We start from the raw sequence: 25,673 nt of genomic DNA, 5'->3' as shown, positions 1-25,673 counted from the left end.
CCATTGGTCTGCGTGTCTCTGACTGCCCCCACGCTACACTGATTTAATCACAGTACATTTGTGTTTGATGTGTGGTAGAATAAACTTCTGCATCTACTTTGGTCTTTATCAGAATTGTCTTGGAATTTCTTGCTTATTTGTTCTTCAGCGTTTTAGAAACTGTCAACTTCCATAAAAAATTATGTCCTTATTCCATTGACTTTATTATAAATATGAGAACAACCATCTTAAAAATATAGTTTTCTCATCCATTTATTTTTCTTTCTATCCTTCAGTAAAGGTTATTGCCGGAAAAAAAAAAAAAAAAAAAAACAGGTTTCTCATTTTTTTGTGTGTTATCTCTAGGTAAATTTTTTTTAGTGTTGACTAATATGAAATGAATCTTCTTTTGTTGATTTTTAAATTCTTAATTGGCTGGTGTTGGTATATAGGAAAAGTATTGATTTTTGTATGTCAATATTATTCCAGCCATTTAAAATGTTCTCATTTGTTCTGGTTTTAGTCATGGACTTATTCTGAACTTTGATGGGATTCCTTCTAAAGTTTTCATTATTAGGATAGGATATTAGGTATTATTCCATATTAGGTTAGGATAATTCCTTTAAGTTTGGGATCAATACCCTTAATAAATAAATGAAGTTTCCTTCTATTCTTGGTTTGTTTTGAGTTGGTATAATGAATGAATGTGGACTTTTCAGCATCTTTTAAGATAATAATATGGTTTTTCTCCTGGAATTTGTTAATATAGCCTATTGACATTAGAATCATGTTTGGCTGTTAGGAACAGAGAGAAGAAATAATAGGGAATACAGTAGGAGGGGAATTTACTTCTCTCTCATGTGAGTCTGGAGTGAGGCATTTCAGGAATGGCTACGGCAGTGCCAGAAAATTCCATGGGCTCATCCCCTCTACCTGAATCTCCATTTGTCCTTGATCTCCATTATCAAAGACCCTCAGTGGTGATGCAGCTCCAGGTCCTTTCTTTGTCTTTTTATGCCTTTTTGTACAGTTTGTATTCATTTGCTAATTTTCATTTTAAGTTTTACATCTATGTTTGTAAATGACGTTGTCCTATGATGTTTCTCTTTTCTAATTTTGGCATCTGAATTATTCTGTCTTCAGTATCCACTAGGAATAAGTTCAGCTACAAGTAACCAAGTATTTTACTTATTTGGCTTGAACAAATAGATATTTTTATGAGAAAAATGATCAGAAGTCCAGAGGGGGGTGGTTTAGGGCTGGTGCAAATGTTCAGTGATACCATCAGGAATGGACTTTCTTTTTTTTTGTTTTTCTACTCAGTTAAGTTTTTTTTGTAAAATTATTTTATTGAGGTCATATTGGTTTATAACATTGTATAATTTCAGGTGTACGTTATCATATATAAGTGTCTGTATAGACTGCATCATGATTACCACCAATACTCTAGTTTTTATCCATCACCGTTCATATGTGCCCCTTTTCCCCTTTCACCCACCCCCCACCCCCTTCCCCACTCCTAACCACTAATCTGTTCTCTTTATCCATGTGTGTCTTTTATCTTCCACGTATGAGTGAATTCGTACGGTGTTTGTCTTTCTCTTCCTGGCTTATTTCGCTTAACATAATACCCGTAAGCTCCATCCATGTTGTTGCAAATGGGACAATTTTGCCTTTTGTTATGGCTGAGTACTATACCATTGTATATATATATACTACATCTTCTTTATCCATTCATCCATGGACAGGCATTTGGGTTGCTTCACATCCTGGCCACTGTGACTAATGCTACAGTGAATGTAGGATGCATAAATCTCTGTATTATTGATTTGATGTTCTTTGGATAAATACCCAGTAGTGGGATAGCTGGGTCATATAGTGTTTCCATTTATAACTTTTTGAGAACTCTCCATAGAGTTTTCCATAGTGGCTGCACCCAGTTTGCATTCCCACCAGCAGTATATGAGGGTTCCCTTTTCCCCACGTCCTCTCCAACATTCGTTATTTTGTTTTGGTAATTATAGCCATTCTGACAGGTGTAAGGTGATAAATCATTGTACTTTTGATTTGCATTTCCCTAATAATTAGTGACATTGAACATCTTTTCACATGCCTGTTGGCCATCTGTATATCTTCTTTGGAAAAATGTTGTTTATATCCACTGCCCATTTTTTTATTGAGTTGTTTGTTTTTTGTTGTTGAGTTGTATGAGTTCTTTATATGTTTTGGAAATTAATCCCCTATTGGATATATGATTTGCAAATATTTTCTCCCAGTTGGTGTGTTGTCTTTTTGTTTTGTTCATGGTTTTCTTTCCCTTGCAGAAGCTTTTTAGTCTGATATAGTCCCGTTTGTTTATTTTTTTCGTTTGTTTCCCTTGCCTGAGTAGACATGGTATTCGAAAAGATGCTGCTAAGATCCGTGTCAAAGAGTGTACTGCCTATATTTTCTTTTAGGACTTTTATGGTTTCAGGTCTTACATTCAAGTCTTTAATAAATTTGGGGTTTATTTTTGTGTGTTCTATAAAATAATGGTCTCCCTTCACTCTTTCGCTTGTGGCTATCCAGTTTTCCCAACCCCATTTATTGAAGAGACTTTCCTTTCTCCATTGTATGTTCTTGACTCCTTTGTCAAAAATTAGCTGTCAGTAGATGTGTGGATTTATTTCTGGGCGTTCAATTCTATTCCTTTGATCTATGTGTCTATTTGGGGGCCAGTACCAGGCTGGTTTGATAATTATAGCTTTGTAGTATATTTCGAAGTCAGGGATTGTGATGCCTCCAGCTTTGTTCTTTTTTCCCAGGATTGCTTTGACTATTCAGGGTCTTTTGTTATTCCATATAAATTTTAGGATTCTTTGTTCTATTTCCAAGAAGAATGTCATTGGGATTCTGATTGGAATTGCATTGAATCTGTAGATTGCCTTAGTTAATATGGACATTTTAATTATATTTGTTCTTCCAATTCATGAGCATGGAATATCTTTCCATTTCCTTATGTCTTATTTTATTCCTTTCAATAATGTCTTATAATTTTCACTGTATAGGTCTTTCACCTCCTTGGTTAAATTTATTCCTAGGTATTTTATCCTTTTCGTTGTGATTGTAAATGGGATTGTATTCTTGACTTCTCTTTCTGCTAGTTTGTTATTAGTGTATAGAAATGCAACTGATTTTTTTAAGTTGATCTTATACCCTGGGTGTTTGCTGTAGTTGTTGATTATTTCTAATACTTTTCTGGTGGATTCTTTAGGGTTTTCTACATATAGAATCATGTCATCCACAAACAGTGAGAGTTTTACTTCTTACTTTCCAGTTTGGATATCTTTTTCTTGCCTAATTTGTCTGGCCAAAATCTTCAGTACTGTGTTGAATAGGAGTGGTGAGAGTGGACACCCTTGTCTTGTTCCTGTTCTCAGAGGGGTGGCTTTCAGTTTTTCACTGGTAAGTGTGATGTTGGCTGTGAGTTTGTCATATATGGGCTTTATTATGTTGAAGTACTTTCCTTCTATACCCATTTTATTGAGTGTTTTTTTTTATCATAAATGGATGTTGGATCTTTTCAAATGCTTTCTCTGGGTCTATTGATATGATTATGTGATTTTTATTCTTCATTTTGTTAATGTGGCGTATCATATTGATTGATTTGTGGGTGTCGAACCATCCCTGAGTCCCTGGTATAAATCCTACTTTATCATGGTGCATGATCCTTTTAATGCATTGCCATATTTGATTTGCCAATATTTTGTTGAGGATTTTTGCATCTATGTTCATCAGCAATATTGGCCTGTAATTTTCCTTCTTTGTGTTGTCCTTGTCTGATTTTGATATCAGGTAATGTTGGCCTCAGTGAATGAGCTAGGAAGTGTTCCATCTTCTTCAATTTTTTGCAAGAGTTTGAGAAAGGTAGATATTAAATCTTCATTGAATGTTTGGTAGAATTCTGCAGAGAAGCCATCTGGTCATGGACTTGTGTTCTTTGGGAGATTTTTCACTACTGTTTCAGTCTCTTTACTTGTGATTGGTGTATTCATATTCTATATTTCTTCTTGATTCAGTTTTAGGGGGTTGTATGAGTCTAAGAATTTATCCATTTCTTCTAGGTTATCCAATTTCTTGGCAATATAGTTTTTCATAGTATTCGCTTATAATTTTTTGTATTTCTGTGGTATCTCTTGTAATTTCTCCTCTTTCATTTCCAATTTTATTTATTTGAGCCTTCTCTCTTTTTTTCTTAATGACTCTGGCTAAGAGTTTGTCAATTTCGTTTATCTTCTCAAAGAACCAACTCTTAGTTTCATTTATCATTTCTATTTTTTGTCTTTATTTCATTTATTTCTGCTCTAATTTTTATTATTTCCTTCTGCTGAAGTTGGACTTTGTTTGTTCTTCTTTTTCTAGTTCTATTAGATGTCATTTAAGATTACTTGTTTGAGATTTTTCTTGTTTGTTGAGATAGGCTGGAATTGCTATAAATTTCCTTCTTAGTATCAGTTTTGCAGCATCTCATAAGAGTTGGTATGTTGTATTTTCATTTTCATTTGTCTCCAGGTATGTTTTTATTTCTCCTCTGATTTCTCCATTGATTCATCATGTTGTTTAGTCTCCAAATATTTGTGACTTTCCCAGCTTTTTTCTTATAGTTGATTTCTAGTTTCATAGCATTGTGTTTCAAAAAGATGCTTGGTATGATTTCAATCTTCTTAAATTTGATGAGGCTTGCCTTGTTTTCCAACATATGGTCTATCTTGAAAATGTCCCATGTGTACTTGAGAAGAATGTGTATTCTACTATTTTTGGATAGAATGACCTCTCTCTCTCTGTCTCTCTCTCTCTATATATATGTATATATATATAAAGTCCATCTGGTCTAGTATTTCATTTAAGGCCACTGTTTCCTTGTTGACTCCCTGTCTGGATGATTTATCCATTGACGTAAGTGGGGTGTTGAGGTCCCCTACTATTATTGTTTTGCTGTCAATTTCTCCCTTTAGGTCTGTTAATAGTTGCTTTATATAATTTGGTGCTCCTGTGTCAGGTGCATCTATATTCATAAATGTTAAATCCTCTTGGCAGAATGTCCCTTTTATCATTACATACTGCTCCTCTGTGTTTCTCATTGCCTTTATCTTGAAGTCTCCTTTGTCTGATATAATTATGGTAACACCTGCTTTCTTTTGCTGCCATTTGCTTGGAGTATCATCTTCCATCCCTTCATTCTAAGACTATGTTTGTCTTTAGAGTTAAGATGTGTTTCCTGGAGTTAACATATTATTCAGTCTTGTTTTTTAATCTGTCCTGCCATTCTGTGCCTTTTGATTGGAGAATTAAATCCATTTACATTTAGAGTGATTCTTGATATATGAGGGCTTAATACTGCCATTTTAGCTCTTGTTTTCCAGTTGTTCTGTATTTCTGTGGTTTCTGTTCTCTTGCATTTCTGACTACCATTTCAGCTGGGTGGTTTTCTGTAATTGTTTTCTCAGTTTTCTCTTTATTTATGATTTGTGGCTTTGCTCTGATGTTTGTTTAGTGGTTACCATGCGGTTTGTATAAAAGATCTCATAGGTGAGATAGTCCCTTTTCTGATAGCCTCTTATCTTATCTCCATTAGCCTAAGCAGGTTCCATCCCTTTCCTCTTCCCCTTCTGAGTTAGTGTTGTCACAAATTATTCTTTTTGTGCCATGAGTTTGTGACTAAATTGAAGTGTTTATAGTTATTTTGGATGCTTTCCTAGGAATAGACTTCCTGCTCCACCTACTTTGCATGTTGGATCTTGTCCTCTGGCTTTCTACCTTATAGTTCCAAAGTGACAAGTGTACCTGAAGATATCATGTCCTTGTTTAAGGCAGAAAGGAGAGGAAAGACAATGTGGTAAAGGACTATTCCTGAAGCCTTACTCTTCTATGAGATAAGTAAAAGCTTTCCCATAAACCTGACCCAGTTGACTTCTGTTTCCATCACGTAGACCTGAATCATTCAGCACAGCCATATCCAGATTGGTAAATCCCAGGTCAAGGGGAAGAGATTACCAGTGACTGGCTTTATGATTCATCCCTCAGTTCTAGGAATGTTATCAGTCTTCTCTGAAAATCAAGGATTCTCCACTGCTAAACCAAGATTCTGCTAAAGCAAGTTCTATCAGCAGTAGGAAAATGGGTGTAGGGTGGCAACACCTAAGAAAATGAGTGTGTACCTTCCCATCTCTCCTGATGACGTTGGCCCATTTTTCACTTTGTTAGTAAATTTTTGTGTCTTTGTTTTCCTAAAGCACATGTCAGCTCTCTCCTCAGAACTCCCCAATGTCTAACCAGTGGCCTCATATTACAGTCCAGCTACTCACCCTGACAGCCCACAGGGTTCAACCTCACAGTCTCCAAGCCCATCAGCTCTTCTGCTCCTTGTACCACATGCAAGGGTGTTACGGCCCCGTGGCTTCTGCTTGTGTTGTTCATCCAGCTTAGAATGTCTTCTTTTCAGCCTTCCTAAATCACCCTCAGAAACAAATCTTACATTTAGCTTCCTTCATCCTTCCAGGTAGAAGAAACTATCCCTTTCTAATATTCTAATAGATTTTCTCATGTACAATATTATAGTATTTATTCCAATTTGAGTTTATTTATACTTGTTTTCATGTCTAGCCATCAGAATAGAGTAGGGACTTGGATTTAATATTTTTGTTTTCATTTTGTTCATTCATTCAGCATATTTATTTAGCATCTGGCATATTCCAGCTTGTGGTGATGTTAAGACAAAAAAATGTGAATGCTGCCCTCCAGGGCAACCCTCACAGAGAGAGGGAAGGAGGCAAGTAGGTCAGGAGTGGTAGTCCAGGACTTCATGCAATGCTCAAAGTGTTCCTCTCCTGTCATGATGACAACAGGAGGCTGTGGAAGGAGCCTGACACTTTAGGCTCTTTTAACTTAATAGGAAACGTGTTTTCTCCTAGAAGAAGAGCTGAATAAAATGATTGAAATCAATAGGAGTATAAACCTGAATAGTGAGTTGTTTGGACCTTTTTAAACCCTTATTGATGGCACATTGCCCTGGTTCAGATAGATATTTTATGCCAGAAGAACAGCTATATTTGTGAGCCTGGAGAATGAAAACCTAAATCTTTGAAAGCAAGGGAGTCTTTCAAACATTCCAGTACTGGAGGCTTGGCATTGTCCAGGGAAGCTCTGCTGCAGATTTGCAATGATGAGACAGTACCTCTGATACCGTGTTCCCTTGGAAGGTGACCATTCCATGGTGTGAGCACATTATACAGTTGCAGGATATAGTTGTCCTCTATACATCATGATAAGTGATGCTATGTCTCATGGCCTTAAATATTATCTTCAAAATTAGTGATTATTCCTTATGGATTCTTTAAGAATTGTCTAGTCTTTAATGTGAGTTCACCGCAGGAAGCAGCATGGAAAGACCAGTCCATAACTCCTTGGGGATCATGAGCCCTTGTGTGCAATGGCAGGCATAAACCTGCTCTCATGTTAAGAACCTTTGAAAGGCCAACCCAGTGGTGTAGTGGTTAAGTTTGCACACTCTGCTTCAGCAGCACAGGGTTTGCAGGTTCAGATCCCGGGCGTGGACCTAGCACCACTCATCAAGCCATGTTGTGGTGGCATCCCACATAAAATAGAGGGAGATTGGCACAGATGTTAACTCAGCGACAATCGTCCTCAAGCAAAAAGAGAAAGATCGGTAACAAATGTTAGCTCAGAGCCAATCTTCCTCAACAAAAAAACCCCACAAAAAACAAAGAAAGAAAATAGAGCCCTTGAAGAATGAGATATTTCACTAATTAATATATTATTCCAGTCACACTCTAGAAAACCGGAGTAGATTCTGGACTTACTATTCTTCCCAAAAATATAAATTTTAGAAGAAACTTTTCTTCCATCTTGCTGTACTGGGGGAAAACCACTAAAAGATGTGATTGAGTGTCAACTAAGGAATATTTTGCTTCTGATGAGGCATCTGTGTGCATACTGTGTTTCAGAGACACCAGATTTTTTTGACCTGAGAATGTTTGAAGACCCCTGTACTATTGTAAAGGGACAGTGAATGTCAACCTTTGGATCAAAGTGGGTCTGTATGGGAATCATAACTCTGCCACTGGAACTCTGGACTTCAGTCAAATGGAGCAAAGCTGCTTGCCTTGCAGAGTTCTTGTCTGTATGAGAGTTAACTCACCCTCAGAGCACTTCGTACAGTCAACATCATCGTCAATATTGTTGTAAGCACTCGCAAGTAGTAGTTATTTTCCTCACTTAAGCATAGAGTGGTTTTAGACCCATGGAAAGAATTTCTTTTATTGCCCAACTCCATTCAAATAAATTTGAAAACCTAGGTAAAATATATTAATCTGTAGGAAAATAGAATCTCACAAAATTGAATCCTATAGAGATAGAAAGTCCAAACAATAATTTCCACAGGAAAAAAATAGAGAAGATTGTAAAAGAGTTTCCCCCAAAAGAAGCATCAGGAACAGATTGATTCAAACAGAATGCCTGCCAAACCGTCGAATATCAGATGACCCCAGTGCTACTGAGGTTATTGCAAGAGAATTGAAAAAGAAGGTAAACTTTCACTTTTGTTTTGTGTATGTAATGTTGACTGTAAAACTTGACAAAGATTGCACATAAAAATAAAAACTACATATCAATCTAATGCATTAATATCAGTGTGAGAATTTTAAATAAAAATTAGCAAACTGAATTAAAAATCACATAAAAAATAAATATCAATGAATGATTAAAGGAGATTTATTCTAGAAATATGAGTAAGTTCCATTATTAGAAGTCTGTTAATAGAATTCACCATATTAATATATGTGAATAAAAAAATCATGTCAAAGTCAGCATCCATCCATGATAAAACCACTCAATAATGTTTATGGATGCCTTCTAAACGTGTGTGTGTGTGTTTGTAGCCTGAAAGTCAGCAACTAGGATCTTATTCAATGTGGAAACACCAAAGTTATTCCCACCAAAGTTAGGAGGAAAGCAAAGATACCATTACCTCTTCTAATATTTAATATTATGTTGAATTAGTTCAGTCAGGCAAGAGAAAAGAGGCTTAAGAATTAAAAATTAAGATGGTAACACAATCTCTGTTTGCATTTTATATGGTTATATATCTGGAAAACCAAAATAAAACTATGGAACAATTTCTCTAAACATTAAGAATTTAGTAAAATAGAAGGATATGAATCTAACACCCCAAAATCAATAGCTTTGTTTATAAATATGATAACCAGTTAACATACATAATGGGCAAAAAGATACATTTTATGAATACCTAGGCATAAATCTCACAAGAAAATACAGAAATAGACCCAAACTCATATGCAAATTTAGCATACAAAAATAGAGGGATCTGAAATCAATGGGACTTACCCACTGATGGGCTTTTTCATGAGTGATATTAGAATAGCTGGATAGACCTAAGGAAAATGATAAAATTGGACCCGTTCTTCACTTGGCACATGAGGATCAACTCCAACTGCATCAGAGCTTTAAATATAAAAAATGAAACCCTTCAATCAGTAGAAGGAAACGTGGGTGAATTCCTCTGTAGTCTGGCAATGGGAAAAAATTTTCAATTAAAATTCAAAATCCAGAAGCATTAAGGGAAAAGGTAGAAAACTATATATAAACTATTTTAATAAACTTAATTTTTCAGAGCAGTTTTAAGTTCACAGCAAAACTGAGCAGAAAGTATAGACAGTTCCCACACACACGTAGCCTCCTCTACTATGAGCAGCCCCCACCAGAGTGACAGGTTTGTTACAATCAGTGAAACTCCACTGACACATGACTATCTCCCAGTCATAGTTTAAAGTAGGTTTCACTCTTGGTGGTGTACATTTGTTGGTTCACAACCTCTGGAGTTCCCCAGGTGAAATCCAAAACTAGTCCCCATACACGGAGGGCAAGAAGGGACCACAGAAAGAGGCAGACACTCTAGATTGGTAATTAGTGGTTGTAATAAGTGAGGGAACTTACATACGAGGCTTGTCTTGGGTGGATGCAAGATGAGTAGATCTCCTTATCTGCCTGACAGAATCTTATGAGTTATAGAGGCCTTAACTGGGTTCAGTGATGTATTCAGTCCAGGTGGTCTCAACCACAATTGCTCTCTCAAGGCTATGTCCTTGAAACAGCTCCTAGTGTGGGAATAGTAGGCAGGACATACATTCCAAGGACAGGGGAAGGGATAAGGAGCCTCTGATTGCCTGGGTCCAGCTCTCGGGTCAACCAGCAGTCACATCCTGTAGATGACCTCCTTCAACAACATTCTGTGGGTTTTGACAAATTTATAATGACATGTGTCCACTATTATATAGCATACATAATAGTTTCACTGCTTTAAAAATAATCTGTGTTCTACCTATTCATCCCCCCCAGTATAAACTTTTCTCTTTTTTTGCTGGGAGAGATTCACCCTGAGCTAGCGTCTGTTGCTAATCTTCCTCTCTTTTTCTTTTCCCTTCCCAAAGCCCCCGTACATGGTTGTATATTCTAGTTGCAGGTCATTCTAGTTCTTACATGAGATCCACCACCACAGCATGGCAACTGACAGAAGAGTGGTGTGGTTCCATGCCTGGGAACTGAACCTGGGCTGCCAAAGTGGAGCACACTGAACTTTAGCCACTAGGACATCAGGACTGGCTCTAAACTTTTTTTTAATTTCAAGGAAAAAGACATCAAAAGCAAAGGAAAGAGACGAATGACAAACTAGGGGAAATATTTTCAGTGTATATCACAGAAGAAGGGTTATTATCCTTAACATATAGAAGGCTACTAATGATAGAGAAAATAACAACCAACAATAATATTTGAAGGAGGAAAAGGATGAGAGAATTGGACAGTATACAGAAAATGAAGGAAAATCGTTCTTAGCCATAATAGAGGATGCTCAAGTTTCCTCTTAGTTAGAGAAATGAACGCAATTTAAACTACAGTGAGATACTGTTTCTCACTTATGAAGTTGCCAAAAATCGAAAAGTCCAACAATATACTCTGCAGGTCAGATTTTTTTCTTTTGCCATTGGCAGTGAAAACTGATACAGCCCCTATGGGGGACAATTTGGCAGGACCTAGCAATAGTAATATTCCATCAGCATTATGTTTTGATCCAATCTCACTTCCAGGAATCTATCCCAAAGGTAGACTAAAAAAATGTGAAAGACTTTACACTCGAAATCTTCCTTCCTTTCTGTAGCTACAGAGTGATGATCAATCCTCTATTGGTGAACATTTGTGTTGCTTACAGACCTTTGTTGTTATGGATGGTATAGTGAATGTGAAAGATCTCTTGATACTGGGGCAGAATGAGCTACAGGATGTATCGTAAGGTAAGAAAAGCAAGATGGAGAAAACATCTATAGAATATCATTTCTCCAAGCAATGGGAGGATACAATATGAATTTTTAAATCCACTAAAATAAAAGAGGAGTATAAAGCATGTAGCTAAACACAAAATTATAGAGCAAGGAAAGGAATAGAGCAGAAAGGACGGAATAGAATGGGGCTTCTTTGAGTATACCTTGTTATTGAGATTTGACTTTAGAACTTTGTAAATATTTTACAAAATTATAAAACAAAATTAACTTTAAAAGGCAGTATTTAAAATAATAATAAAATGAAGCAAGTGGACCTAAATGTGTGTTTAGTTGGTGGCATAGCCACACAAAGAGAACTATTCAAGGTGACTTTTAAAGCCTAGTAATTTGCCTGTTGATGCATCGTGGGATATACCCAAGGCCAAAAAAAAAATAAATACGATAAATAAACAAAGAAATAAATGTTTATAGTACTCATTCTAGTCTTGAATTTGAATTGGGAATACTAGAAAGAACTTAAGATGTATTTTGTCTTAAAACAAACAAACATACTTCTTAGTTCTGTCCACTAAAAACTCCCATAAACAATGAGTAGCTCAGTAGCAGTGTACCTACTGCTTGGTACCAAGCACCAAATTGTGGTCCTGAAAAGCCATTCACACTGAAACACTCGTGGTCTTTTGGAGAAATGGCTAATCCCAGTTCTCGAGCAGGAAATGTACAAGATAAACTTGAAACATCTTATCTTTCCTGATGGCAAGGAAATGATGGATGGAGGATACCAGGGTCAAGGCAAATTGACTCAGGACTCAGGAGCCAACTGTAAGAGGCTCTCACTAGCCAAACTGGGACAATATGAGCATCAACAAATGATAATTGCATCTTTATTGGATGGATTTAAATGCATCAAATATGTTTAAATCCATGAGTGCAAAATGATATGTAAAGAAAGAAAATGAATTGACCACCATTGGAGGAAGCAAGTGAACCCACTCACCCAATAAAATGATGAGTTGAAACAGGGCAAATAAAGTTCTCCTCTTACTGTTTCTTTCTATTGAAGTCCACCACTGGGTAACCAAATAGTATATTAGTGGAAGTTTCCCTTTATATAAGTATTCCAGCTAATCAATGAAGAAGGAATGAAAGAAGACTGTCAGCATGTGCAGCCTTGAGTGAATGCTGGGTCTGGTCAGTGATCATCAATGGCTGCTACCTCCACAAGTAAAGACAGACGTTCCGTACCACCTGACTGAAGAAGACAGCACCACCTATGCTGTATTTTTGTCCAGAATTGAACCCACATCTGGTCAAGCCTTCATATCCAAGTACCAATTTACAGGAAATACAGAGTGCAGAGAAGCATGTTACCTGACACCGCAGGAGCAGTCAGGAAAAGCAAGACAGCAGAAAACTCTACAAGAAAAATGACCAGGTTTTTTTCAACAAAGAAAAGGAAAGATGGAGGCAAAACCTATAGATTAAAAAAGACATATCCATCAGTTACAATGCATCGACCTTATTTGAATCCTAGTCCAAACAAACTGAAAAATTAAATATAGGCAAATTTATAGTATTTGAGTTCCTTGGAAATTTGAACACTGTCTGGATATTAATGACATTGAGGAATGATTGTTGATTTGGGGTGTGATAATGCACTGTGGTTATGTTCTAAAGAGTCTTTTTAGAGACGCCAAGCACCATGTAGCAAACTCTGGATGTGTGCCAGTGCCTGCTTGCCATAGGAAGCCCGAGGCAAGAGGAAGAATAAGTCATGCTGATTCCACCTTCATTTAAATGTTGATATTTTATTCAAGATTGCACTAATTTTGATTTTTTTAAATGTAGCGCTAAAATATTGTTTATCTTGATTCCTGAGATTTTCACCCCCTCTTAAATTTTGCACCTTCGGCAAGTACCTCACCTGCCTCATGCTCGTCCTGGACCTGCTCTGTGCCAGGCACTGTGAAGCCTAGAATGTGGAAAGGAGAATAAAGTCAGAATCGAGTGTTCAGACAGCTGGCCCTTTGTGAGGATAGATGGACATTACATACAAGGCATTGACCAGCCTGTTCGCAGCCCTGGGCATGGAGAGCATTCTTCTTGCACTTTTTTCCCCCATTGGTCTCCCTCTGTCTGACCCAGTGGTCAGACCACCAGCCTCTGCCTCCAACTCCCAGTGTTGGTCTTCCTCCTCCCCATCATGTCACCTTCCAGTCTCTTGTTATAACATCTGCTGACAAATACAATACAAGCATGTTTTATTTAGGCTCTGTTGAAACAGAAGTTAATGAAAAATAGATCCTGATGCAATTTTTGTCTTTGTCCTGCTACACCTCTGTCCTGCAGTTTTATTCTCACTGGTTAGGCCAATTCTTCCACTCGAGGATCCCCCAAATCCAGCAGTCCCTGACACTGCACCTGTTTCTGAATCTGTCTCTCTCTCTGCTCCCTGGGAAGCTCCAGGTGGAAGAGGGGCAAGGAACTCAGAGTTCCTGGTGTTTGCATCTCATAGTCCTCACAACAGTAGCCTAAACAGAGTAGCAGCTCAATGAATGCTCTTGCTTGAATGATAAATGAAAGCAGCCACCTTGAGTATTGGGAAGAATGTGGAATTGAAGTCAGGAACACTCATCTAGCATTAACACTCTGTGATTCCAAGCCAGAATACCAAAGGGGACCTTGGGCTGAGGTCTGAGAGCAGCACAATGAGAGCAGTGCAAGGAGGTAGACGCTGCATGAGCCTGTGCACCTGGGAGAAGTGTGCCCACGTGCCCAGAGAGAGCAGCTCCCAGTTGGGAATGTGCACTGTGCACAAGCCCGGGAAGTAAGGGAGAGCCTCCGCAGGGCCTGGACCCCAGCCTGGACCAGTAGCAGGAATAGCCCAAGAGAGGTTCCAGGAGGTGGTGGGTAGAGTAGGAAGTGCTTATTGATAGGAGGTGTGAGTTCGGAAAATCTGGCCAATTTGATGTTTCAGCTGAAGAAGGGAGGGAGTGAAAATTTGGTTAGAGAAATGGGAAGGCATAAATCAACAGAAGAAAAGAAAACAATTACAAAGGAAAAAAATGTCACTGTGTTTCCTCCAAAGCTTTGTCATTGTTTTTACCTCTTTTGCAAATGTTCACTAACAAGCTAAATTCACATCTCTGACAGCAGTGGTTCTGGGACTTCAGCCCAGCTGACAACAGAATCACCTGAAGGACATGCAAAACCAGGTGGCTGGGCCCACCCCCAGAGATTCTGACTCAGCAGATCTAAGGTGAAGCCTGGGGATGTGCATTTCTAACAAGTTCCAGGGGAGGCTGTGGCTGCTGCTCTGAGGAGCACACTTGGAGAATCACAGTTTCTGAGGCCCTGGCTCTGACCCCTGGTATCAAGAGGATTATCTCAAATATCTGTGTAGCCCCTAATTGTTTACAGAGCTCTTTCACAGACGCTGTAATTCACTTAATCTCCTGTAAGCCCTGCCTGATAGGCCCATCATTCCACATTGTTTGTTAGACATCCACCATGGGCCAGGTCAGGGCTGGCCCCTAGGGTGGCAGAGCTAAGGAGGAGGGTCTTCCTTGGCTCAGCCCAGTGAGGGAGCTGGAGCAAGGCACGCACTCATGCCCATGTTTGATTGAACTAACTTACCAAAGCAAAGATCTTTTAAGTAAATGTATGGAGTGCTTTCTAGGAAGCTGGACAGTTCTTTGCTTTATTTGGTTGTTTAAACTTGACATTAACTTGCCTATTTAATAAGGAACAAAAGCGTAATGTGTAACAAAATGTGTGGATAGTGCATTTTTAGCAATATTTCAATTTTAGCAATATTTTCCAAAACATGGGATAGGACCGCCTCCGTCAGGATCACCTGACATGCTGCCCACCGGTGGATGAGTCCCTCCTCAGGCCCTCTGCATCTGAAGCACACATGAATGAGTGAGTGGGTGTGAGGAAGAGACAAGAGAGACAGATCTGCGTTTTAAGGAGGCCTGTGGCAATTGCTTTTGTCCCCTCTCGTTGGGGGTCTGCAGGTGCGTAGTGTGATAGAGTTTATACTGTCAAAGGAATTCAGGGACCACCACTGGGACAGAGCACGACTTGGGGGTTGGACAGGAATGAGGCACGCATCCTTGTCACAGCCAAGCAGGACTCTGAGAGGAGCTGCACTGGGAACATTCTCAGTGTGAGAGACAGCCTAGAGCATTTGAGAGTTCAAGAAACTCTCCCAGGAGTCAAGGGCCTGGTAGGGAGGGAGCCAGGGACCACAGAGAAGCAGGCCAATCCAGGCTGCTGTGGACAAAGTGAAGGGCATGAGAAGGACCTCTGTGCTCTTGTGCTTGTGGGTGACCCTCCGTGGGAGCGGTAAGCCCAGGGCTCAGACATGGCATTGGCTGCCTGCTGCAGGGAAGACAAAGGGCCAAGGACAGTTCTTGGAGCAAGAGGAAATGTGCCACACATGGAGACCAGGGCACTTCTCAGCAAGGTCCCAACAGCTCTTCCCTTCTCAAAGCCTCAGTTCTCTCACACATAAAGAGAAGTAATAAAAAGACCTACTCAAGAGTACAGACAATGTTCAACAGTGGTTTTTAGGAACAAGCCTGGCCAGATATCTGGTATCCGGGACAGGGGTAGTGACAGTTGCCACTGTCATGGTGGTTTGTGACCAGGGCCTGGGATGCAGCCCACCCTGTAGGCACACAGATGACCACAGGGAAGAGAGCTGGAAACTGGCCAGTCCCCACAAAGCCTGTTAAGACTCGTCTGTCCAGCCCTCAGGGGAACAATGCTGCCCATCAGGTGTGTGCTCTACCTGCTGCATAAACCACAGAGACACTCCTACCCACGGTGTGTCTTTTTCACAGGGCAGCTCAGAAGAGGAAGAATGGTAGATTCATGAACACATAGAAATAAAAGGGAAGAGGATTCTCAGTTTCATTTTTCATCAGTTTTCATGTAACAGTTATAAACCTCTGCTCTTCTCTCCTTTTTGAGACATTCAAACCATGTGATATTACAATAGAAAGAGTCCTTAGCTTGCCTGGCCAAACCCTGTATTTTGCAGGGAGGGAGCTGAGGCTCTGGAGGTGGGCTTCAATGGTGGATATAGGAGCAGTGCCAGGCCTCCCTCCTAGAGTTCTCCATCAGTCTCCCACTGTGCGTTTGTAGGCCTCTGCCCCCATCTGTCCCTGACTCAGGGACTGAGGCACAGCCAGGAAAGGAGGTGCAGGTCACCACACCTATGTCTGAGTAGCAATGGGGTTGAGGGTGTGCATCTGGTGCTCTTGGGAAGAGGCCCCTGCCTATCTTGAGTTCGTGCCTACCTCTAATCAATTAGCAGGCTCACTGGTATTTCTTCCTGTGCTGGAAATGCAGTGGGATTGGGTGAAGACAGCGAGAATACAGGATCAGATGCACCTCCATTATCCAGTCTAGTTCCTCAGCAGTTCCAGTGGCAGCAGTTCTGCTCCTCGGTGGCTAGACAAGGATGGTCTCAGGGTCCCTAGTGAGACTTCATTCACTGGTTCAATAATTGCCAGTGTTTATTGGCTTGTATGCAGGCCAGGGCATTTCATGCACTGACTCCTTAAACTTCCGAGTAGCTATGAGATACTACTATTATTCTAATTCCACTAGTGAGGAAACTGAGGCACAGAAAGGTGAAACAGCATGCCTGAGGCCACACAGGCAGTAGTGGTGAAGCCACCTTGGAACTGAGAGACTGATCCCAGGGCCAAGCTCTTGTCCCCATGCTGTACTGCCTCTCCTAAGAACAGCTTGACATACCACTGTCCCCAGGGCAGTAGACAAGACCCTCAGAGAAGTTCCATCCATGGGCCAAGATGCACAAGAACGACCAGGATTGCAGAACTAGGACCTAGCCACCCTGAGCCTCACACAGCTAGAACTGAGCCATGTGGATGCCTTGGCCAAGGAATGGCAGCTAGAGAGGCCCAGCAGTGCACTTTGGAGAGGTGGCAGGGGCAGCAGGGTGAAGACAGCCAAGGTGGTCAGGAGCCCATGTTCCCACTGCCCTAGCTTCTCCCGTATCATCACAGTGCAAGGATATGAGGCTTGGTGGCCATGGTGGTATTAGGTTTAAGAAGTAAGTCTTCAAGGGGATATGCATGGTGGCAAGCATCTTGCCATGCAAATGCTCACTTGAATTTGGGTGAAAAATTCACTTTAAGCCTTTTCTTTAATCTCTATCTGCATCAAGGACAAGGTACAGAGGAGGAGGTGTGGGCATAAATCTGCACTATGACACTGGTGGAAGCTTGTAACAGTCACAGCATGGTGACCTGTTATACGTATCAGAACAGCTGAGATTGTGTTACTCACAACAGCCAAAAGGAGGAAGCAACCGAAGTGACCATTGACAGATGATGGATAAACAAAATGTGGTCTATATGTACAATGGACTATTAGTCAGCCTTGTCATGGACTGCATGCTTGTGTCCCCCCAAAATTCATATGTTGAAGCCCTTATCCCCAAGCGATGATATTAGGAGGTGAGCCTCTGGGAGGTGATTAGGATTAGATGAGGTCATGAGGATGGAGCCCCCATGTTGGGATTAGTGTCTTTATGAGAAGAGAAACAGACTAGAGCTCATTCTCTCAGTCCTCAGTCTTAACAACAAGAAGTTGGCTCTCTACAAGCCAGGGAAGCAGGTCCTTACTAGATACTGGATCTGTTGGCAGCTTGATCTTGGACTTTGCAGCCTCCAGAACTCTGAGAAATAAATATCTGTTGTTTTAGCACCCCGTCTATGGTATTTTGTTACAGCAGCCTGAATTGACTAAGACAAGCCTTAAAAAGGAAGGAAATTCTGACACTTGCTACAACGTAGATGAACCCTAAAGACATTATGCTGAACAAAACAAGCCAGTCACAAAAGGACAAATGTTATATTATTCAATTATATATGATTCCTAGAAAGTAGAATGATGGTTTCCAGGGCCTGGGGGTGTGGAGAAATGAGAGTCAATGTTTCATGTGGACAGAGTTTCAGTTGAGAGAGATGAAAAAGTTCTGGAGATGGGTAGTGGTGATATTTGTACAACAATGTGGATGTACTTAATACCATTAACTGTACACTTAAATATGACTAATTTGGTAAATTTCATGTTATGTGTGTGTTACCACAATAAAAAAAAAAACACAACTAAGATTAAATGTTTGATGTGGTGTTTACTAGTAAGGTTTAAAACAGCCCTGTACTGTGAAAGTGCTACTCATTGAAATATAAGTGCTTGCTAAAATGAGGAAGGTTAAGCCACCCCCACCTTGCAGAAGTCCCCAGGATGTAGGAAATGATGGCTGGCTGGTAGGCAGGTACCTGCAGGACCCAGAAAGGCAGCAAGTGTGCTGCGGAGAGTTGGCTGCGCCCCAGATGCAGCCTCCCTGGTGTGACAAGAAGCAAAGCATTCAGCCTCTGTCTGAGAGTAAGGAGAGTAACATGCTCTTATTCTCTGATTTGTCCCCCAGGTGGAAGTGACAAAAGAGGAGACTCTCCCGGCCGAGGCTCCGGTGCATGGAGAGAAGGAAGAAGACAATCTCCTAATTGGTACCATATACATCAGGTCAAATGATTTTCTTATTTTCCAGCTGCACCAACCAAAGATTACACCCAAGTAGGAGCCATGTGCAAGCTGGTGTAGTAACAATGAACACGTCTGAGGTCACAGACCTCCCCACCTGATCCCCAGTCCTCAGGGTCTTGCATCTTGGATGAGCTTTTTTCTCCCAGTCTTACAAATGCACAGATGGGCTCAGAGAGGTTAGAAAGCATGTCACAGCTCGTCAGAGTGGCAGATCTGGGGCTCAGGCTGGCATGCCTGGCTCTGAAGCAGCAGCAGTCATCACAGAACCCAGCCCACAGAGCAGAGCATCCAAATGGTTATCTTTAAAGGAGGGAACAGAGGACACTCATCAGTAGCATGGGATTGAAACTCGCCCCACAGCATGTTAAATTAATTACATGCATAATTAATATACTTATTTATACCAGTATAAAATTTTCTGTCATCTAAAGTGGACTCAGCAAACTTTCTATAAAGGTCCAAATAGTAAATATGTTTGGTTTTGTGGGTCTCATGATCTCTATTTTAACTGCTCAACTGGGCCGTGTGCAAAAGCAACCAGAGACAATATGTAAATGAATGGATGTGGCTATGTTCCAATGCAACTTTATTTACAAAAACATGTGGTGGACCACACTTGGCCCATGGCCATAATTTGCTAACCCGTTATGTATGCAAACATGGGGATGCCTTTGCACTGTATCAGCCGTGACCGGGTATCTACCAGTGACCCAGCACTGGTTCACTAGTTCATGAGTCACCCTCACCTGCCATGTGCTGGTTGCTTTTCCCGCAGCATTTGGCTGGTACAGCCTGTGGTCAAGCTGCAGGATGCCCTCTGTATCTTTCTAACTAGGATTATTCTGCCTAGGAAATCTGACATCTTTATGAATTTTGTTGGATTGTTACTGTGACTATGACAACTCTTGGAGAGATGGCAGATAGGCAGATAGTTTAGTTGTCATCTTCAGCAAGTTTTGTATTTCAGTGAACTCTGGATTAACATGGAGTCTTTCCTGAGAGCCTAGTGAGGGGTGAGAGCTGAGGGGTGTGTTGGCTCACTGATGAATGCCTAATTGGGATATAGTGCGCAACTCAATTACATTCTGGAAGTATTACATGTGTGTATAACTTGGAAGAGGATTAGAAATCTAATGACTCCAAATTAATCTAAGTGTACTCAAGGTGTTTGATTTTTTTAAAGACTAGTCTATCTTCTTTTCAATTGGTTGTCCTTGGAATTGACAGAATGAAAGATCAGAAGCACTGGATTTCATAACGACCCCTTATTTCATATACACATACAGAGGGATAATATTTGGGTTTGAGTTTTATTTAATGTCTTAGATGAAGATTCAGGCAGTTGTCCCAAACTAGCTCAAAAATATGTCACAGCAGGCGGAACTGGTTCCTTCTCTCCACTGGGTCTCTGCATGTGTTCTCACTCACGTTGCCACTTCCATCACTTTTGCTTCTCTCCTCTTTCCTGCAGATGGATGGTTTCTAGCCTGCTTCCAAACCCCACCTCGGCTGAGTGTTGGGCAGCCCTTCTACATGATCATATGACTCTTGATATGGACGCAGTCCTGTCAGACTTTGTTCGGTCCACAGGGGCAGAACCTGGTCTGGCCAGAGACCTGCTGGAAGGTAAGCCCGCCTCCTCAGCCCCCGCACCACCCTCTGGGACTGACTACCTTCCAACTCGGTGACAAAAGATAAGAATATCTCTGTTGCCTGACAACAGTGGTACTTGGACTCTTTAAAAAGTAGAAGAAGGTTTTGGTGGTGAAATTATTTTTGTTACTCTTGACTTTATTTGGGGTGTGGAATAGATCACTCAGATCTCTATGGGGAAAGTGCAGAAGGCTTTGGCTAGGCTTTGCGTTAAAGCTTGAGGATAATGAGTCAAAATTTACCAGTAACTTTTTTTTAAAGAAAATATATTCAGTAGAGCAGAAATTATAGAACACTGAACAAAACACTTTTATTGGAGACCTGAGCTGCTTATCTCTATCTTAACTGAGACAAAAATACCTTAGGCCAAAGTTTTTGGTGAAAAAACCACCTAGTAACCAGTAAAATAGATGGTAATAATTCACAAGCAAGAAGGCAAAATTCATCCTCAAGCTTTTAGAAGAATCATTTGCTACATGAAAAATGTGCGTAGTCCATATGTAGAATGTTTTCAGATACGTATTCAGGTATAATCATGATAGACTAAAAATTAAAATTTAATTTCTGTCTCCAGCTGTAAAATGGATTTACTTTGTGTGTTTTTGAAATCTTTATTTTATTTATTTATTTTTTGTGACGCAGTAAAGAGAAGTGATGGGAATAGTCAGTTATAACTTCTCAGGACAATCAAATGTGTAAGAAGAGAGGATTTTAAAATGATTATTCTTTGCTTTAATTATATAAACTTCTATTTGTGGAATTTGTTAACACGTGGTCAAGTATTATCAGTCACAATGATTCCTAATTCACCTAGGAAAAATATGAATTAGTGTACATCAGTGCGAATGGTAGAGGTAACTATTCAATCCTATTGAAAATTAAGAACCTTCTGTTGGAGGATTCTGAGAAAATGGCAGTGGCAATAGCAGTTTTTAAATTTCCCTGAATCTCCTAGAATTTCAAACAAACTTGGGGTTTAGAATAAAATATGCTTAGGGAATTTTCGTTGTATTTGTAAATCAAAGTGTGAGTCTCACTTCCCCATAGTCACTTTATATGACGTCTCCTTGACAGTTCCCACCGCTTCATTTAAGTCAACAGTAGTGTGAAGTAGGTTTAGAATCAGGTTGGCAATGAGAGCGGGATTCAAATCCCAACTCAGCTGCTTAGTGGCTGTGAGATGTAGGGCCAATTATTTAACTTCCCTTCACCGCAGTTTTCTCCCCCACATTGAGCTTAAGCCACCTTCCAGGGTGACTGTGAACATCAGAAGCTGTGATAGAAAGCGTTTGGCGGAGTGAGCAGCAGGCAGCAGAGGCTCAAGAAATAGTTGAAGGAGATCATGTTTGTTGTTGCAGACTTTGCAGCTGGCTCGCAGATTGCTGTTAATATCTAGATAGCCTTCAGCAGGAAGCAATAGTTGCCAGCTCTTTTCTTTTTTTATTAATTTTTAATTTTATTTTTTAAATTAGAATACTGAAAAGTTGACTTTTTTGTGTACAGCTCTCAGAATTTTAACAAATGCATGGATTCATGTTCCCACTACAGCTCTCAGAACACAGACCATCTCGTCACCCCAAATACTCCTTCCAGCTCTCTTTTATTGGCACACCCTCCCCACCGCTGTCTGCTGGCCACCACTGCTGCGCTTCCCCTCATTTTAGTTTTCTTTCAGGAATGCCACATACACAGAGTCATGCAGAACCTCATCTTTTGAAACTGGCTTCTTTTCACTCAGCATAATTATTTTGAGATTCATCTAAGTTGTGAGTGTCATATTTTGTTCCTTTTTATTGCTGAGCATCATCCATTCGAGAGCAGGACCACTGTGTGTTGGTCCATCACCTGTTGAAAGGCAGTTCTGTTGTTTCCAATCTGGGGCAGTTATGACTCGAGCTGCTGTAACCATTTGATAGCAGGGGTTGTTATGAACATAGTTTTAATTTTTCCAAGGGAAACACATAGGGGTGAGATTTCTGGTTCATATGGTAAGTGTATGTTTAACTTTATAAGAAACTGACAAACTGTTTTCCAGAGTCCTGTACTATTTTACATTCCTACCAGCAAAGTATGAGAGTACCAGCTGCACCACATCCTTACTAGCACTTGGTATTTCTTTATTTTTTTTTAATTTTAGGCATTCTAATGGGTGTGGAATGGTATTTCTTCATCATTTTGACTTTCATTTCCCTAATGACTAATGATGTTGAAATTTTCTTTCATGTTATTATTTTCAATCTATATATTTTCTCTGGTGAAATGTACATTCAAGCCTTTTGCCTATTTCTAGGGAACACTGAGTTGCTTGTTTTCTTATAGTTGAGTTTTGAGAGTTCATTGTGTATTCTGACTGTAAATCCTTTGCCAAATGTGGGATTTGCAAATATTTTCTCCCAGTCTGTGCTTGACTTTTTATTCTCTTGACAGTGCCCTTTGCAGAGCAAAAGATTTTAATTTTGATGAAGTTCAATTTATCAATTTTGCTTTTATGGATCATGCTTTGAGTGACATGTCTAAGAACCTTTGCATGTCTCCAGATCATAAAGATTTTCTCCAATGTGGTCTCTCAAAAGTTTTATACTTTTATGTTGTATATTTTGATCTCTGACTCATTTCAAGTTGATTTTTCTATAATGTATAAGATGTAGGCCAAAGTTCATTTTTATACATATGGATATCCAATTGTTTCAGCACCATTTGTTGAAAAGTTTATCCTTTCTCCATTGAATTGGCTTTGCACGTTTGTCAAAAACCAATTGAGCATACCTGAGGGAATCTATTTCTGTTTGTTTTATTTTTTTTGCTGAGGAAGACTCACCCCGAGCTAACATTTGCTGCCAATCTTCCTCTTTTTGCATATGAGCTGCCACCACACATGACCACTGACAGATGAGTGTTATAGGTCCACACCTTGGATCCAAACCCAGGCCGCTGAAGTGGAGTGCACCAAACTTAACCCCTAGGCCACCAAGGCTGGCCCTGGGGAATCTATTTCTTGATGCTGATTCTGATCCATTGGTCAATATGTCCATTCCTTTGCTGATACTACACCATTTTGATTACTGTAGCTTTATAGTGACTCTTAAAATCAGTTAGCATTAGTCTTCCAACTTTATTATTCTCTTTCAAAAATGTTTCAACTATTCTATTTCCTTTGCCTTTCCATATAAATTTGAAGATTGGCTTAATTCTATCTATAAAATTTCCTGCTTGGGTTTTGATTGGAATTGTGTTAAATCCGTAAGTCAATCCTAACTATGTTTTGCCTTCCAGTCCTTGAAGTCAAGATGGTCATACTTCCCATTTACTTAGGACTTCTTTGAGTTCTTTCATCAACATTTTGTAGTTTTAGCATATAGATCCTACATATGGTGTGTTAGACTTATGTCCAGGTGTGGGTTTTTTTAGCTATTGTAAATGGTATTTTTTAAAAAAAATTTTCAGTTTCTGATTGTTCAATGCTAGTATAGAGAAATATAGTTAATTTTTATATGTTGCCCTTCTATCTGGCAATCTTGCTAAAGTCAATGATTTGTTCTAGGGTGTGTGTGTATGTGTGCATCCTCATGCATGTGCGTGCGTGTGTGTGTGTGCGTGTGTGTGTGTGCGTATGTGTGTATTCCTTGGGATTTTCTACATAAACAATCATGTTGTCTCCAAATAGGGAGAGATTTATATCTTTCTTTCCAATGTGTGTGCCTTTTATTTTTTTCTTGACTTATTGCACTAGTTAGGACTTCTAGTTTCAGCTATTCAAAAGGTTGAATAGGAGTGATGAAAGAGAACCTCCTTGCCTTGTTCTTGATGTTAAGTGGAAAGTGTTCAGTCTTTCACCATTATGTAGAATGTTGGCTGTAGGTCTTTGTAGATGTTCCTTATAAGATGGAGGGGATTCCTTTCTATTCCTAGTTTGCACAGAGTTTTATCATGAATACTTGTTGAGTTTTTTCAAATGCATTTTCTACATCAACTGATATGATCAAGTGTTTTTTTCTTCTTTAAAATGCTGATATAGTAGATTACATTGATTGCCTTCTAATAGTAAACCAGCCTTTCATCCATTCTTTCTTTTTAAAAAAAAAAAAGATTGGCAGGGCTGGCCCCGTGGCCAAGTGGTTAAGTTCGCGCCCTCCGCTGCCCAAGGCACACTGTTTCGTTGGTTCGAGTCCTGGGCACCGACATGGCACTGCTCATCGGGCCACGCTGAGGCAGCATCCCACATGCCACGGTTGGAGGGACCCACAACGAAGAATATACAACCATGTACCAGGGGGGTTTGGGGAGAAAAAGGAAAAAAATTTTAAAAAACGTTTAAAAAAAAAAAAGATTGGCACCTGACCTAACAATTGATGCCAATTTTTTTTTTCTGCTTTTTCTCCCTAAATCCCCCTAGTGCATAGTTGTATATTTTAGTTGCGGGTCCTTCTAGTGGTGGCATGTGGGATGCTGCCTCAGCATGGCCTGACAATCAGTGCCATGTCCACGCCCAGGATCCAAACCAACAAAACCCGGGGCCGCCCAAGCGAAGGCGTGAACTTAACCCCTCGGTCACGGGGCCGGACCCCATCCATTATTTCTTTAAGGATTTTTCTGCCCCACGTTTTTCTCCTCTCCTTCTTGGAATCAGATGATTTGAAGGTTAGACCTTTTCTCCTTGTCCTACAGGTCCCTACAATTCTATTTATTTTCTTTTCCAACCTTTTCTCTGTCCATTGTTCAGACTGGATAATTTCTATTGGTTTATTTATAAATTTACAGACTCTTTCCTCTGTCATCTCCATTCTGTTATTGAACCCATCCAGTGAATTTTCTATTTTACATGTTGAATTTTTTCATTTCTAAACTTGTTTCCTATTTATATCTTCTGTTTCTTTACTGAGACTTTCTATATTTTTCAAGAGTGTTCTCTCTTATTTGTTGAAAAATATTTATAATAACCACTTTAAACTCTTTGTCAGATAATTCCAATAACAGTTTCATTCCAGCACTGCTATTGAGATTTCCCTGGTTTTTTGCATGGTGACTAAATTTGGATTATATCCTAGACACTTTGAATATTATGTTTTGAGACTCTGGTGGTTTAAATCTTATGGAAAATGT

At 39.8% G+C, this 25,673-nt stretch overlaps 1 protein-coding gene across 5 annotated transcripts in view; it reads left to right on the top strand.

Annotated features, from left to right (window-relative positions):
* The window catches only part of OTUD7A (OTU deubiquitinase 7A), a 379,739-nt gene that overhangs the window by 187,286 nt on the left and 166,780 nt on the right, over window positions 1-25,673 (top strand). For all 5 annotated transcript variants that reach the window (XM_023651659.2, XM_070268408.1, XM_023651663.2 and 2 more), the window contains exons 3-4: window positions 18,805-18,899; window positions 20,392-20,546. In XM_023651659.2, the coding sequence (XP_023507427.2) occupies window positions 20,396-20,546 (151 nt within the window). In that variant the 5' untranslated portion in view covers window positions 18,805-18,899; window positions 20,392-20,395. The remainder of the gene's footprint in view (window positions 1-18,804; window positions 18,900-20,391; window positions 20,547-25,673) is intronic.

The sequence above is a fragment of the Equus caballus genome, chromosome 1 (assembly GCF_041296265.1).
Source record: "Equus caballus isolate H_3958 breed thoroughbred chromosome 1, TB-T2T, whole genome shotgun sequence".
In the NCBI taxonomy this organism is placed as follows: domain Eukaryota; kingdom Metazoa; phylum Chordata; class Mammalia; order Perissodactyla; family Equidae; genus Equus; species Equus caballus.
This window is presented reverse-complemented; position numbering and strand designations above follow the sequence as displayed.